At 46.4% G+C, this 16781-nt stretch overlaps 1 protein-coding gene across 1 annotated transcript in view; it reads left to right on the top strand.

The window, feature by feature from the left end:
* The first annotated feature begins 547 nt into the window (after positions 1 to 547).
* Positions 548 to 16781, top strand: part of LOC139581948 (early endosome antigen 1-like) — a 55879-nt gene continuing 39645 nt past the window's right edge. The window contains exons 1-8 of the mRNA XM_071412140.1: positions 548 to 661; positions 909 to 965; positions 1052 to 1120; positions 4793 to 4882; positions 6723 to 6832; positions 10839 to 11631; positions 11893 to 12000; positions 12125 to 15313. Coding sequence (XP_071268241.1) covers positions 593 to 661; positions 909 to 965; positions 1052 to 1120; positions 4793 to 4882; positions 6723 to 6832; positions 10839 to 11631; positions 11893 to 12000; positions 12125 to 15313 — 4485 coding nt within the window. The 5' untranslated portion in view covers positions 548 to 592. The remainder of the gene's footprint in view (positions 662 to 908; positions 966 to 1051; positions 1121 to 4792; positions 4883 to 6722; positions 6833 to 10838; positions 11632 to 11892; positions 12001 to 12124; positions 15314 to 16781) is intronic.

The raw sequence follows: 16781 nt of genomic DNA on the forward strand, positions 1-16781 counted from the left end.
ACTTCCTGATGAACTCATCAATGTTATTATCCGAGGCTACCCGAAACATATCCCAGTCTGCGTGATCAAAACAATCTTGAAGCATGGACTCTTATTGGTCAGACCAGCGTTGAATAGACCTTAGCATGGGTACTTCCTGTATCAGTTTCTGCCTATAGGAAGGGAGGAGCAAAATGAAGTCGTGATCTCATTTGCCGAAGGGAGGGTGGGGTAGGGCCTTGTAGGCATCCTGGAAGAGAAAATTGCAGTGGTGGAGTGTTTTCCCAGCACGAGTACTATAGTCAATGTGTTGGTAGAACTTCGGTAGCGTTTTGGTAGAACTTTGTTACCGTCAAAGTTGCTTAGGAGCTAGAAGCAAAGCTGCCTGTCGGCGCCATCTTACTAGACTAAATGTCATCACCAAAGTGAGTTTTCACACACCCTACATTAAGCAACTCCTGATTACACAATGGAAGATTGCTTGAAAAAAAAAGTATGTTTTTGATAAAATTAGACATGTGCTCAACTGTAGTTCTCGCCTCTCTGTCTGTGGTTGGAGCAGGCCCTGGAATCTGCTCTGAAGCGTTCGGCCCCGGATGTCTCCAGACCAACCATGCCCTGCTACCACCGCTCCAAGTCCTTGGACCGGAGGGCAGCAGAGGCTACGGCCACCACAGCAACGGTAAATCTGTCCAGATGGGACCTCTACATTCTTAAACTAGACCTGGGTGTGTCCAATACATGATGGGCCGGTTTCCCAGACAAAGAGATTATCAATTGAGCACGCCTTTTAGTCTAGGACTACATTTTATCTGTGTCTGGGAAACTGGCCTAATATTACAAATATAGGGTAAGCTTGATTTAGCTAAACTGGTGTACATTATTATAAACATTTTTAAATAAAAATTATAAATATTTCCCCTTCCCAGCCTGACCTCCTCAACTTCAAAAAGGGCTGGATGACCAGACTGACTGACAAAGGGCAGGTTAGTGTTTATAAACTTTGTATCTGTACGTGTTTGTGCATGTGAATTGCAATTCTTTAATTGTTGATTCGTTATCTATCTTGCAGTGGAAGAAGCACTGGTTCGTCCTGACTGACCAAACCCTGAGGTTCTACAGAGATGCTGTTGCTGAGGAGGTATGGATGGGCAGTTATCTTTATTTTAATGGAGTGCCTACGGATCTGACTTTTTGGGGATCTTTTTGGGATCTTTTTGGGTCCTCTGAATAAAAGATCTAGAGCTTCCTGAAGCTTCTGCCAGCACTTGTGTGGATCACGTTCTGCACATAAGTATACGCGTAGAGAACAGGCTACTCAGGCAATGTTAGATCAACGTTAGACAAAGCTGAATCAATGTCTGCAAGATCACATAATGATCACAGTATTCTACATAACAGAACCAAATATAATAGCATATTATAACGTTACAGTAAGACAAAAACACCACCGCATGTTTCGCTCATGTGGCCAAAATACAACAGAGCGCTCCACTAGGCATAATGCACATGTAGGCTATGCTACAGTTTGTTAACAGCATCTGCTCAAACATTTACTCACTGTACATCATTCAAAACAACACTGTGTGACAACACTGTATAACTCAATGTCTAAATGCATATCCCCATGAAACTGATTGAGATCAAATGGTTGGTTACTATGGGTAAGACTTGAAGAATTAGGGACTGTACGTTATTTATAATGAGGGATACCTGGAGAAAATTGGACCTCTGAAATGAAAATGGATAGCCCTCCCTTACATTTTCATCTGGAAGAAAAGTGACCCTCTATAAATAAATGACCCTCCACTATACACAAAATAATAATTAAAACAAAGTGGATAGCAGAGAGCATGCCTAAGACAGACCAGAGCCTCAGACCTGAGCCTTACACCATGCGCAAACCGGACACGTGCGTGCACCATCGTGCTCCAATAGATTTTGTTCCCCCGCACCAAACGCGATCACGAACACGCAGGTTTAAATATCAAAACAAACTCTGATCAAATTATATTAATTTGGGGACAGGTCAAAAAGCATTAAACATTTATGGCAATTTAGCTAGCAGTTGCAGTTGCTAGCTAATTTGTCCTATTTAGCTAGCTTGCTGTTGCTAGCTAATTTGTGCTGGGATTTAAATGTTGAGTTGTTATTTTACTTGAAATGCACAAGATCCTCTACTCCGCCAATTAATCCACACATAAAACGGTCAACCGAACCGTTTCTAGTCCTCTCTCCTCCTTCCAGGCGTTTTCTTCTTTGGACTTTATATGGCGATTGGCATCTAACTTTCATAATAAGGTGTATTACCATGACCGACCAACCTTAGTTCATCTATCAATCACCCACGTGGGTATAACCAATGAGTAGATGGCACGTGGGTATCTGCTTCTATAAACAGTTCTACAGCTGCACCATCGAGATTCTAAATCGACTAACAAACTATAGCTCACCACATGAGCATCAAACCAAAGACTGGCTGTTTAAATGAATTAGGCCTTCTCGAATTAGCCTACTTTTAGCACGTAGCCTAAGTTATTAAAGTTACTTGAATATGGCTTATTGTGAGGTCAATAACTCTGATAAAGCTTCATCATTGGCAACGAAACATATTGTTTTTATTCAAATCAATTATAGCGGTAGCAAGCTAATAAAATGTAGCTCCAGTCCTCCTTCGCATCTTCGTGCTCTCCCTTTCAAACTGAACAGGAAATCAGTAGCCTGCATGTACAAATAGGCCTAATGAATTTTTGGGACAAATCAAAAATACTTTTTTCACACAAAGGTTTACATCTGCAAGAGCAGGGCAGGCCAGGGCTCATGATTGGGATACCATTGCAGCCTAGTTTTACACCATCCCACCAGCACAAGAAAATCGTGAAGGAAGTATATTTTCTTAGACCTATAACTGCCCTGTGCACTCCAAGCTCATTAATAAGCTAAGGACCCTGGGTTTAAACACTTCCCTCTGCAACTGGATCCTAGACTTCCTGATGGGCCGCCCCCAGGTGGTGAGAGTAGGCAAAAACACATCTGCCACGCTGACCCTCAACACGGGAGCCCCTCAGGGGTGTGTGCTTGGTCCCCTCCTGTACTCCCTGTTCACCCACGACTGCATGGCCGAACACGACTCCAACACCATCATTACGTTTCCCGACGACACAACGGTGGTTGGCCTGATTTTCCGACGACGATGAGACAGCCTACAGGGAGGAGTTCAGAGACCTGGCAGTGTGGTGCAGGGACAACAACCTCTCCCTCAATGTCAGCAAGACAAAGGAGCTGATCATGGACTACAGGAAACGGAGGACTGAGCACGCCCCCATTTGCATCCAAAGGGCTGTAGTGGGTGAGCCAAGAGCTTCAAGTTCCTCTGTGTCCACATCACTAAGGACCTATCATGGTCCAAACACACCAACACAGTCGTGAAGAGGGCATGTCTCCCCTCAGGAAGCTGAAATTATTTGGCATTGGCCCTCAGATCCTCAAAAAGGTCTACAGCTGCACCATTGAGAGCATCTTTACTTGCTGCATCACCGCTTGGTATGGCAGCTGCTTGGCATCCCACCGCAAGATCCTACAGAGAGCAATGCGTATGGCCCAGTACATCACTGGGGCTTAGCTCCCTGCCATCCAGGACCTTTATAGCAGGCGGTGTCAGAGGAAGGCCCCAAAACTCATCAGACTACAGCCACCCAAGTTATAGACTGTTCTCCCTGCTGCCGCACGGCAAGCGGTACCGGAGTACCAAGACTGCGACCAAAAGGCTCCTGAACAGCTTCTACCCCCAAGCCATAAGACTGCTGAACAGTTAATCAAATATCTACCCGGACTATTTGCATTGACCCCCTTTCTTGTACTGGTTCAATGCACACTACCTGGACTCTACCCACACACTCACACATACTACACAGTAAAGTCTACACCTGTTGTATTCAGAGCATGTGACAAATACCATTCTATTTCCTTTCTCAGAGCATTCACTTCGTATACAGCAGCCTAGGCCTATAGCCTACAGTATAGGCTATGTGTCACGCCCTGACCTTAGAGATTCTTTTTTATTCTCTATGTTTGGTTAGGTCAGGGTGTGACTCGGGTGGGAGATTCTATGTTTTCTATTTCTTTGTTGTTTTTGCCATGTGTGGTTCCCAATCAGAGGCAGCTGTCTATCGTTGTCTCTGATTGGGGATCATATATAAGTTGTGATTTTCCGTTTGGGTTTTGTGGGGAGTTATTTTATGTTTAGCTGTTTTGTTGCCTGACAGAACTGTTCGCTTTCGTTTTCTACTTTGTTATTTTGTTGCGGTGTTCAGTTTTATTAAAAATCATGAACGCCTACCACGAGAGTCGTTACACTATGGATCATTTGATTGAGACCACACTAAATAATGGCGCACATAATGGCGCATATTAAGTGCGCCCAGCAAAGAATCATGGATGAGGGGCAGCATCGGGCACACATCAATAAGCAACTAGTTCTTAAACACTAAGCAATATTGACATTTAATCTATTATAAAATACATGACCGTCCCACTGTCTGAAATTGAAAAAGCATGACCCTCCCCCATTTTTCTCCGGGTCACAATTCCAGAATCTTCGGGAAGCTCCAGATCTTTTAGTCTGTGGTCTAACGATCCCGAAAACGTCAGATCCACTGCCACAGCCTTATTTAAAATGTTGTTTGAGAATATACTACACTTGTATTATTTTATGTGTGAGAGAGAAAGAGAGTAAGAGCGAGAGTGTGTGTGTGTGTGTGTGTCACAGCATCCTTTAACTTCGACTGTCTTTCTCTATCATATTTAATTTCAGGCTGCTGATTTGGATGGCGAGATTAACCTGTCTACGTGTTATGACATCACAGACTACCCAGTTCAGAGGAACTACGGCTTCCAGATACACGTGAGTTGACATTTGTGACCGACCGCTTTGATTCGGTTTTATGTAGCAAATTTTGAAATGGTGTTTTTTTACATTGGATAAAAGTAGAGACAGAGCTACAAAATGGTATATCCAGACCATAAATTCCAGACACAAATATTTTAGCACTATTATACAATAGATAGCAGTAATCAAGTTAGCCAGAGACACCTGGCTAACTTGATGGGTCATGTAATCATCTGGCGAAGTGGAGTCTTTTGTTTAGCTAGCTAGCTAAACAATGAGCCATATTCCCAATCCATAGAGTACTAGCAATACAAACTAATTGTCATAGGTAGCTAAAGTTAACCAAATAGGTTCAATGTTAGCTAGCTATCATTAGGCTATAACTAGCAATGCAAATGGTTGTTGAGATAATATTTTCTACACAGATCATACACGTAATGTTAGCTACCGAGCCAGTCATCTAACCTCAGCTAGAAAGCTAACAGTACGCTTTATCTTGGGATCTTTTGTTTAGACATGTAGCCAGCTAAATAATGAACCATAATCCCAATCCATAGAGTACTAGCAATACAAACCGAGGGTCATAGCTAGCTAAAGTTAACCAAATAAGTTCAATGTTAGCTAGTTAGCGTGGTAACATTAGGCTATAACTAGCAATGTAAATGGCTTGCTGAGATAATATTACTACACAGATCATACACGTAATGTTAGCTAGCGAGCCAACCATCTAACGTCAGATAGCTAGCTAACAGTACGCTTTAACTTGCAATGAAAACAACAATCTGACAAAATTAAAAACGTATAATATCTGAAACTGTAGCTAGATTCTTACCCGTATGCATGGATGAACGCTTCATAGCAGACTGCAACCCCTTTCATTAAACACAACGTCCTGTGTAATTTCCGTTTTATTTGTACAGATTTCAAAACTCAGTAAACTTCTTCCGTGACAACAACACTGTTGATCGATGTTTCTTCCCCATCACTGTCATCAGAAGACTCTACAATGTCTTGTTCAATTAAAATGTTTTTACCTAAATCAGGGATTTCCTGAGAGAGTCAGCATGGTACGATCGTCCTCCTGAAAGTAGTCCATCACAATTTTTTCCCACTGACCGTTGTCGATAGTGCCTGAGCATTAGCAACACATTTTCAGTTCTCCATAGCTAATGTTATATATTTTAAAAGAACTGCAGTAGGAAGGATTATCCACACATAAGAAGCAACTCATTTTATAGACAGAAGATGCTACATGGCAGAACAATCTGAAACTCATCTCTCAGCATGTCCAGCCCATTCATTATCTCAGCCAATTATGGCCAACTCGAAGGTTCCTGTCTTTTTCTGTGGCTAAACCAACTAGGCTCGTAATTTAACAACTTTATTCATATTTACAGATGGCATACACATTTGCTATTAAGGCAAATGAAAGTTCAAATGTTCCAGAAGGCATTTCTGCTGAAAAACGCATTTTGATAAAATGTTTAAATAAACGTTCTGTGAAGTCGTGACTTACGACATACGCCTAGTTACCTGAAACGAGTCACATTTGGAGTCTTTGATTGGTTATTCCTCAGTCAGTTGAGATGATTTGTTATAGCCCGACAGTTTACCTGTTCTATGTAGTAGGGCTGTCAAGGGGTGTGTGGGATGGTATTAAAAGTGAATAATAAAGGGTTCATTGGGGTGTGTCTTAGATCAGCACTTTTTTTGTCTTCTGTGAGTAGTGCATGTTCAGGGTCAAAATATTCTATGAAATGAATTATTCAAGGGTAGGACAGGACAGGGTAGGATAGTTAATGACAAAAAGCACACTGAAATCACAGTGATTGAGTCTTCCCCCCTCCTCACCAAGACTGCAGAGGGAGCGTTCACCCTGTGTGCCATGACTTCTGGGATCCGTAGGAACTGGGTCCAGGCAGTGATGAAGAACGTGAGGCCCAAAGTGGCCCTGGTCGTCACAAGGTAAAGGAGTCTTCTCTGGTTGAGACAAATTATTTATGATTTATTTTCAATTACAAAACAAGACCGACAAAAAGACAACATCAACGCTCTAAACAGAACATTACACAATTTGCTTCAGTTTACAATAACGTGCAAACTGCAAGTTTATAAATCAAAGAGTAAAAATGAACAAATCTAAATGGCATCCAGCACTGAACACCTCAATCCCCTGATATGTGCTTATTATGATACACAAAGTCTGATGGCTCTTCTTTCCTGCTTTGTCTTATGTCTTCCATGCTACTCTTTAGGGAAAACCTGCGGCTGCTGAAACTGTCCACTCTCAGAGCCAGGTTGAATCCTTGGGCCTCGTGACCCTTGACCTTTAGCTGTATTTGGGTAACACTTTACTTGACACCCAGTGTCATAACACATTATAACACTGTCAAAACCATGTCATAATGTGATAACAGCTGACTAAACCTGTCATAACCTGTCATAATATGGTCATAACACTGTCATGACCCACATATTTACACATGTTGTGACATATATTGTGTTATTTTATGGCTGATTATGACACATACATAAGAGTGTCAAAACCCAACATCTATTCCTCCCCAAACATTATTAAATCCTTGTTGTTGTTGTAGTTTTTATTGTTATTTTATTTATTTATGGCCAAGATAAAGCAAAGCAGTTTTACACATAAAACAACACATGGAATAAACAAACATACAATCAATAATACAGTAGAAAAATCTATATACAGCATGTGCAAATGAGGTAGGATAAGAGAGGTAAGGCAATAAATAGGCCATGGTGGCAAAGTAATTACAATTAAACACTGGAATGGTAGGACGTGCAGAAGATGAATGTGCAAGTTGAGATACTGGGATGCAAAGGAGCAAGATAAATAAATAAATACAGTATGGGGATGAGGTAGATTGGATGGGCTATTTACAGATGAGCTATGTACAGGTGCAGTGATCTGTGAGCTGCTCTGACAGCTGGTGCTTAAAGCTAGTGAGGGAGGTAAGAGTCTCCAGCTTCAGAGATTTTTGCAGTTCGTTTCAGTCATTGGCAGCAGAGAACTGGAAGGAGAGGCGGCCAAAGGAAGAATTGGCTTTCGGGGTGACCAGTGAGATATACCTGCTGGAGAGCGTGCTACAGATGGGTGCTGCTATGGTGACCAGTGAGCTGAGATAAGGCGGTGCTTTACCTAGCAGAGACTGGTAGATGACCTGGAGCCAGTGGGTGTGGCGACGAGTATGAAGCGAGGGCCAGCCAACGAGATCATACAGGTCGCAGTTGTGGTTTGTATATGAGGCTTTGGTGACAAAATGGATGGCACTGTGATAGACTGCATCCAATTTGTTGAGTAGAGTGTTGGAGGCTATTTTGTAAATGACATCGCCGAAGTCGAGGATCGGTAGGATGGTCAGTTTTACGAGGGTATATTTGGCAGCATGAGTGAAGGATGCTTTGTTGCGAAATAGGAAGCCGATTCTAGATTTAATTTTGGATTGGAGATGTTTAATGTGAGTCTGGAAGGAGAGTTTACAGTCTAACCAGAGACCTAGGTATTTGTAGTTGTTCACATATTCTAAGTCAGAACCGTCCAGAGTAGTGATGCTGGACAGGCGGGTAGGTGCGGGCAGCGATCGATTGAAGAACATGCATTTAGTTTTACTTGCATTCAAGAGCAGTTGGAAGCCATGGAAGGAGAGTTGTATGACATTGAAGCTCATCTGGAGGTTAGTTAACACAGTGTCCAATGAAGGGCCAGAGGTATACAGAATGGTGTCGTCTGCGTATAGGTGGATCAAAGAATCACCAGCAGTGAGAGCGACATCATTAATGTATACAGAGAAGAGAGTTGGCCCGAGAATTGAACCCTGTGGCACCCCCATAGAGACTGTCAGAGGTCCGGACAACAGGCCCTCCGATTTGACATACTGAACTCTATCGGAGAAGTAGTTGGTGAACCAAGCAAGGCAATCATTTGAGAAACCAAGGCTATCGAGTCTGCCGATGAGGATGTGGTTATTGACAGAGTCGAAAGCCTTGGCCAGGTCGATGAATACGGCTGCACAGTAATGTCTCATCGATGGCGGTTATGATATCGTTTAGGATCTTGAGCGTGGCTGAGGTGCACCCATGACCAGCTCTGAAACCAGATTGCATAGCGGAGAAGGTACGGTGAGATACAAAATGGTCGGTAATCTGTTTGTTAACTTGGCTTTCAAAGACCTTAGAAAGGCAGGGTAGAATAGATATAGGTCTGTAGCGGTTTGGGTCTAGAGTGTCTCCCCCTTTGAAGAGGGGGATGACCGAGGCAGCTTTTCAATCTATGACGATACGAAAGAGAGGTTGAACAGGCTAGTAATAGGGGTTGCAATAATTTCGACAGATAATTTTAGAAAGAGAGGGTCCAGATTGTCTTGCCCGGCTGATTTGTAGGGGTCCAGATTTTGCAGCTCTTTCAGAACATCAGCTATCTGGATTTGGGTGAAGGAGAAGTGGGGGAGGTTTGGGCGAGTTGCTGTGGGGAGCGCAGGGCTGTTGACCGGGGTTTGGGATAGCCAGGTGGAAAGCATGGCCAGCCGTAGAAAAATGCTTATTGAAATTCTCAATTATTGTGGATGTATCGGTAGTGACAGTGTTTCCTAGCCTCAGTGCAGTGGGCAGCTGGGAGGAGATGCTCTTATTCTCCATGGACTTTACAGTGTCCCAGAACCTTTTTGAGTTTGTACTACAGGATGCAAATTTCTGTTTGAAAAAGCTAGCCTTAGCTTTCCTAACTGCCTGTGTATATTGGTTCCTAACTTCCCTAAAAAGTTGCATATCACGGGGGCTATTCGATGCTAATGCAGAATGCCACAGGATGTTTTTGTGCTGGTCAAGGGCAGACAGGTCTGGAGTGAACCAAGGGCTATATCTATTCCTAGTTCTAATTTTTTTTAATGGAGCATGCTTATTTAAGATGGTGAGAAAGGCACTTTTAAAGAATAACCAGGCATCCTCTACTGACGGGATGAGGTCAATGTCATTCCAGGATACCCCGGCCAGGTCAATTAGAAAGGCCTGTTCGCAGAAGTAGTGAATTCTTTACAGTCATTTTTTTCATCATATTTTAAATAAAATTACACTGTCATGAAACATTATGACCATCCTGTGTCACTTTACTTGGACTAAGAAAAGACACTTTATGACACTGTCAAGCAGAATTATTACCAGTGAAATTACAATGATAATTTAATATGGTCTATTTAAAAAAAATATATATACATCATAAATATACTGTTGACATGTAGGCTATGGTGTAATGTAAGGATTTGCCTTGTGTGGTGGTTTTGTGGGTTTTGACACTCTTATGTTGGTGTCATAACCAGCCATAAAATAACGCAATATATGTCACAACAGGTCTAAATATATGTGTCATGACAGTGTTATGACCATATTATAACAGGTTATGTCAGCTGTTATGACATATGACATAGTTATGACTGTGTCATAACATGTTATGACGCTGGGTGTCAAGTAAAGTGTTACCTGTATTTCTGTATCTGTGTACAAACCCCAGACCTGGGTCAAATACATTATGTAAAATATGTAGAGTTTGATGTGCACTTGACTCAGTTTGGAGTTTGCACTTTTGGACATTCCATTGTTTCCATTGTGCCTAGAAAACGAAATCAACCCACAGTTCAAGTATTTGAAAGTATTTTGGGTGGCAGATAGCCTAGCGGTTAAGAGCATTGGTTTGAATCCCCGAGCCGACTAGGTGAAAAATCTGTCTGTGCCGTTGAGCAAGGCATTTATCCAGACTAATTTACAGGAGAAATTAGAGTTAAGAGCATCTGCTAAATTACTAAAATGTAAATGTAAAGTAGTTCTGGCGTACCCTATGTAGATTGTAACAGTTGACTTGGTCCCTTTGTCGTGGCTAGGTGATGAGAAAGCTTGCATAAACTGTTATGTTGTCATTTGACAACATGCTTTTGCCTTCTCTTCTGTCCTCCAGTTCTCTTCCAGAGCAGAAGGAGCCACCAGCGCTAGCCCCTATGGAGACACGCTCTGCAGAGGAAGATGTGGATCCAGATCAGAGGAAGAACCACAGTGTCCGTGAGCGTCGACGGGAGGGACGCTACAAAACCTTTGACTGGGCTGATTTTAGCCGCCAACAGCACTACCAGGGAGTAGTGAAGGAGGCGGAGCCCAGTAGACAGCCGCGTCCTGTGGTAGGATCGGACACCGCTGACGGCGGCAGCCCATCACCAGTGTCCTCCTCCTCTGCCTCCTCTCTGGTTGCCTCTAACTCCTGCTCCTCCTCGTCCTCTTCTCAGTGCCTCAGGGACACTGTAGCTTCGCTAGAAAGGGGGGCAGGTCCAACCATGCTACCCCAGGCTCCATTCACGGCCACACCCCTAGAGGAAAGAAGTGTTGCTGGGACCAAAACACCCACAACATCCACAACACTAGTTCATGCTCAAAATAAGGTTTTTGAAAAAAGGACAATTTCTGAGGTGGACAACAGCTCCACCTCTTCTACACCAGAGCTGCCCGTTGGTTGTGGCGATGACGATGTCACTGGCCACACCCTTAGTGATGTCCCTAGCGTTGCCCTTAGTGATGGCTTTGGCCACACTCCGAGCAACACCCCTTGTGATGGCACTGCCGGTGTACGGGTGAAGGTGGTGATAGAGCAGCAAGTGGCTTCCACACCGCTGAGAGGGGAGAGGTGGGTTCCCATCAATAACTCTGACGAAACCACAGAAGAGACGGAGCAGCAGTTCTATGAACAGCAGACTGAAGAGGTGAGCTAGAGTATGTGTGTGTAACGGTGTGTTAGGAGTGTGATTTAAGTTACTGTGGCTTGTTTGTGAGTGTACGTATGTGTGTGTTTGAGGATGCATTTGTGTGTGTGTGTTTAAGGATGTGTGTGTTTCTGTGTGTGTGTGTGTGTGTGTGTGTGTGTGTGTGTGTGTGTGTGTGTGTGTGTGTGTGTGTGTGTGTGTGTGTGTGTGTGTGTGTGTGTGTGTGTGTGTTTGAGCATGTTTCTGTGTGTGTGCCCCCAGCTGGAGCAGACCCAGAGAGAGTTGTCCAGACTCCAGCAGGTGAACATCAGTCTGCAGCAACAGCTGCAGCAGGAGAGGGAACGCTCCAGGGAGAGCCGCCTAGTACAGGTCAGACCATACCTGTAGATGAATTGGGTCAAATACATAAGTCAAATACTTTATAATACTTAAGGTACGCTTGGTTTAGCTTCCCCATAACAATGGAACCAAATCTCCCATCAATCTCTTTTAGAATGGCCTACCCACATCTTTAAACCCGTCCTCCTCCGCACAGGCGTGCGCGTGGCAGCGTCTTCAGAAGCTGAACCAGGACCTGCGGTTCGAGCTGGAGGCCCAGAGGAGGAGCCAGGAGGAGGCGCGTGAGGCTGAACTGCAGCGGAGGGCCGAGTTCATCGCCTTGCAGGCGCGGGTGTTAAGCGCAGGGGAGGCTGCAGCCTTGGCACGCTCTGAGCTGCAGCAGGAGCGTCAGAGCGCTCGGAAGCAGCGGGAGGAGGGGGAGCACGACCACCAGCAAGAGTTGGAGTGTTTGCGCCAGCGACTACAAGAGGTGTCAGCCCAGATGAGAACAACAGAGGCGGCACAGGCTGAGAAGGAGGTGCGCCTGCAGAAGCACCTGGGCCTCCTGCAGGAGAGCCAGGACAGGGAACGCAGAAGCCTGGGGGCCAACCTGGCCCAGGCGGAACGCCGGACCCAGGACCTGCAGGAGCAGCTGCAAAAGGCTGAGCAGCAAGCGGAGACATTGTGGAAGGGGCAGGGGCAGCCGTGGGCCAGGGAAGGAGAGGTGGAAGAGGCTCAGCAGCAGCTGCAGGAGGAGCTGGCCCGCACGCTGGCGGCTATAGGGAGGCTACAGGGGGAGGGGGAGCAGCTGGAGAGACGCTGCCAAGAGCTGCAGAACCAGCTGGCCGAGGCGGACGGGGAGGTGGTTCAGCTGCAGAGACGCCTACAGACGGAGGAAACTGACTTCTACAACCTGGAGCACTCCTACGAGAGTGTTTCAGAGGAGCTACAGCGGGCCCTGGGAAAGGCGCAGGAGAGGGAGGCGGCAGCCAGCGATGCCAGGGAGGACTACAAGAGGCTGCTGGACAGGAAGGAGCGGGAGCTGAGTGAAGCCTTGGTTAAGATGGCCGCCCTTGGGAGCAGCCTGGAAGAGACGGAGCTGAAACTGAGTGAGGTGAAGGAAGCATGCACCTGTTGTTCCTCTCTTCCTCTCTTCAAAGTGACTGACAACAGACTGAATATCAAATCCAGCGGTCTGAATTCATGGGAAACCCAGACCATCCACCACTCCTACAATACAGACGGAGGACAGACAAACGGCAACAGCGTCCCTGCCATAAGCCACTCCGGACCTGGCTCATGTTCTGTCGACCCGGCCTACCAGTACATCGTTACGGCTGGAGATGATCCAGACAGGTTCATGTCAGTGATCCAGGTACTGGAGACCAAGCTGTATGTGACCGAGGAGAAATTGAGAGACATCACCCAGAGGCTGGAGGAGCCACAAGGTCAGTGGTGCAGCAGTGCAGCCGCCAACCCCCACGTCCTCTCCCAGCTCACCCAGAGCCGGGCCGCTAGCCAGCGGCTTAGCCTCTTTCTTCACAACCAGGCCAAGCAGAGCAGGCGCTTCGCCCTGGAAACGGAGGGCCGAACCAGGGTGCTGGGTGGGCAGTGTCAGGCGGCCCTGGCCAGTGTGCAGGCCTGCAGAGAGAGGATCCAAGCCTTGCTGAGGAGGAACCCTGGGGAAGGTAGCAACCCTGACCTAGAAGCCGAGCTCTGTGCCCTGGAGATGCAGCTGGTCACTGCTGCCGCCTGCCTCAGGCAAGGAGGAATAATTGCCGATGAGCAATGGCACGAGTGCCACCGAGCTCAGAGGGAGGAGGAAGACTTGATTGATGACAAGACACTATCAGAGGACAAGGTTGAGCAAATGGGCACAGACACGTATGCCACAATGTCATGCCCAGAAGGAGAGGAAGCTGGAATGGAAACATTGGGTAGAGCTTTAGCCCTGGAAGCGTCTACGCTAGAGAAGATGGCGTCGGCAATGCAGAGCCAAGATACATTTTTTTGCCAGAATGAAGCCCTCCTTGGTGGAGACAAAGGTGACTCGGCACACATGTATGCCGACGTGCTTTTGAAAAGGATGGCCCTCGGAATGGATTGTGGGGAACCAGTAGGTGGCGACACTGAGTCGGAGGAGAGCGCCATTGGCAGGGTCTGTGCCAGAGCAGAGTTAGCTTACATCTCTCTAACCTTACAGCATCGCTACCAGGGAGAGCCGATACAAGAAGAACTGCACTCTGACAACCCGACCAGGGAGCAGCTGTGGCGGAGCTCTCAGCCAGAGGAACAGTGTGGCGGCGCTGGGGATAACAATCTGAGCTCTGGTCATGCCAGGGGTCTGGCTGATGTCAGTCCTCCAGAGCTGGCTCCTTATGAGGAACAGGTCCAGTTGAAGTCCAGAGGCCCCACAGACAACCTGCTGGAGAGGATCCAATCAGTCTGGAGTGGGGACAAGGCAGAGAAACAACACGACTGGACAGAAAGACTTGCAGTCCAGCTGAGGAAAAGGGCCAAGGTCTTGCACAAACTCTGTCAGGAGATCCCCAGCAGCAATGGCTCAAAGGGGGAGAGTAGTGCAGCGAAAGGTAGACGCTGGTTGGATGACCTGGACTCTGTTGGAACCCTGGACTTGACCCTGTACTGGCCGGAGGTGCTGGTCCAGTCCCAGGTGACCTACGTGGCATGCCGCCTGCAGCTGGATCACGAACAGGAACTGCAGCAGTGCAAGGGGGCATTCGACAGCCTAGGGGCGCTGTGTCAGGAGCAAGAGGCCATGCTCAGCAAGGACCGCCGCACTTTTAGCCACGCCCTGTTGCGACTGCAGGAGGACAGCCAGGCCCTCAAGGAGAAGCTGGAGCAGGTGGAGCAAGGGAGGGCTGCAGCAGAGAGCGAGACCCGGCGTAAGGTTGGTGTACTCCTAGCCGATATCGAGAGCATCGAGGATCGCCACGAGGAGCAGGTGCAGAAGCTGGAGGAGGAGTTCCAAGGGAAGATGCAGGAGCTCCAGAAGATCCACGAGGAGGAAATGATACGTCTGCACAGCCACCATGCTCAGTCTGCCTGTGTTGCAACAGATGCACAACACGAGTCCCGCTCATCACAGACCACCCCTAACACTCCTCCCGAAAAAGCCACCTTCTACCCAGACTTCACCTTGGATTCCACCCTGCCGGCAGAGAAATGTAATCTTGATGGAGCCTGCAAAATAGACATGGTGTCTATGGAAACAATGAAGAAGCGAATCCATGTGCTTGAGACGCAGGTAAACACCATGAAAGATGAGGCGGGGAGACGGAATCTGGAAGGGGATGAAGTTGCCATGAAGGAAGCTTATCAGAGAGACCTTGAAAACATCAAGGTACAACACAGCCCCACTCAAATACCCAATACGTTTACACAAACACATTGACTTATGTACAGTGCCTTTGGAAAGTATTCAGACCCATGACTTTTTCCACATTGTGTTACATTACAGCATTATTCTAAAATGTATTAAATTGTTTTTCCCACTCATCAATCTACACACAATACCCCATAACAACAAATCAAAAACTGTTTTTTAGAATTTTTGCTAATTGATTTAAAATTTTAACTGAAATATGACATTTACATAAGTATTCAGACCCTTTACTGAGTACTTTGTTAAAGTACTTTGGCAGTGATTTCAGCATCGAGTCTTCTTGGGTATGACGCTACAAGCTTGGCACACCTGTATTTGGGGAGTTTCTTCCATTTTTCTTTGCAGATCCTCTCAAACTCTGTCAGGTTGGATGGGTAGCGTTACTGCACAGCTATTTTCATGTCTCTCCAGAGATGTTCAATCGGGTTCAAGTCCGGGCTCTTGTTGGGCCACTCAAGGACATTCAGAGACTTGTTCCGAAGCCACTTCTGCATTGTCTTTGCTGTGTGCTTAGGGTAGTTGTCCTGTTGGAAGGTGAACGTCAACCCCAGTCTGAGGTCCTGAGCACTCTGGAGCAGGTTTTCATCAAGGATCTCTGTACTTTGCTCTGTTCATCTTTCCCTCAATCCTGACTAGTCTCCCAGTCCCTGCTGCTGAAAAACATCCCCACAGCATGATGCTGCCACCACAATGCTTCACCGTAGGGATGGTGCCAGCTTTCTTCCAGACGTGACACTTGGCATTCAGGCCAAAGGCTTCAATCTTGGTTTCATCAGACCAGAGAATCTTGAACTCGGCCCTCCGCTGCAGTTCAGCCTCACGCGCCTCCTCCTGGCTCCTCCTCTGGGCCTCCAGCTCGAAAGGTACATAAAGGCTCTCAGACCTTTTACTGAGAAGTGGCTTCCGTCTGGCCACTCTACCATAATGGCCTGATTGGTGGCATGCTGCAGAGATGGTTGTCCTTCTGGAAGGTTCTCCCATCTCCACAGAGGAACTCTCTGTGGAGTGACAACCGGGTTCTTGGTCACCTCCTTGACCAAGGCCCTTCTCCCCCGATTGCTCAGTTTGGCTGGGCAGCCAGCTCTAGAAAGTGTCTTGGTGGTTCCAAACCTCTTCTATTTAAGAATGATGGAGGCCACTGTGTTCTTGGGGACCTTCAATGCTGCAGACATTTTTTGATACCCTTCCCCAGATATGTCCTTCAACACAATCCTGTCTCAGAGCTCTATGGACAATTCCTTTGACCTCATGGCTTGGTTATTGCTCTGACATGCACTGTCAACTGTGGGACCTTATATAGACAGGTATGTGCCTTTCCAAATCATGTCCAATCCAAATTGAATTTACCACAGGTGGACTCTAATCAAGTTGTAGAAACATCTCAAGGATGATCTATGGAAACAGGATGCACCTGAGCTCAATTTCG

This window comes from Salvelinus alpinus, chromosome 1, assembly GCF_045679555.1.
Source record: "Salvelinus alpinus chromosome 1, SLU_Salpinus.1, whole genome shotgun sequence".
Taxonomy (NCBI): domain Eukaryota; kingdom Metazoa; phylum Chordata; class Actinopteri; order Salmoniformes; family Salmonidae; genus Salvelinus; species Salvelinus alpinus.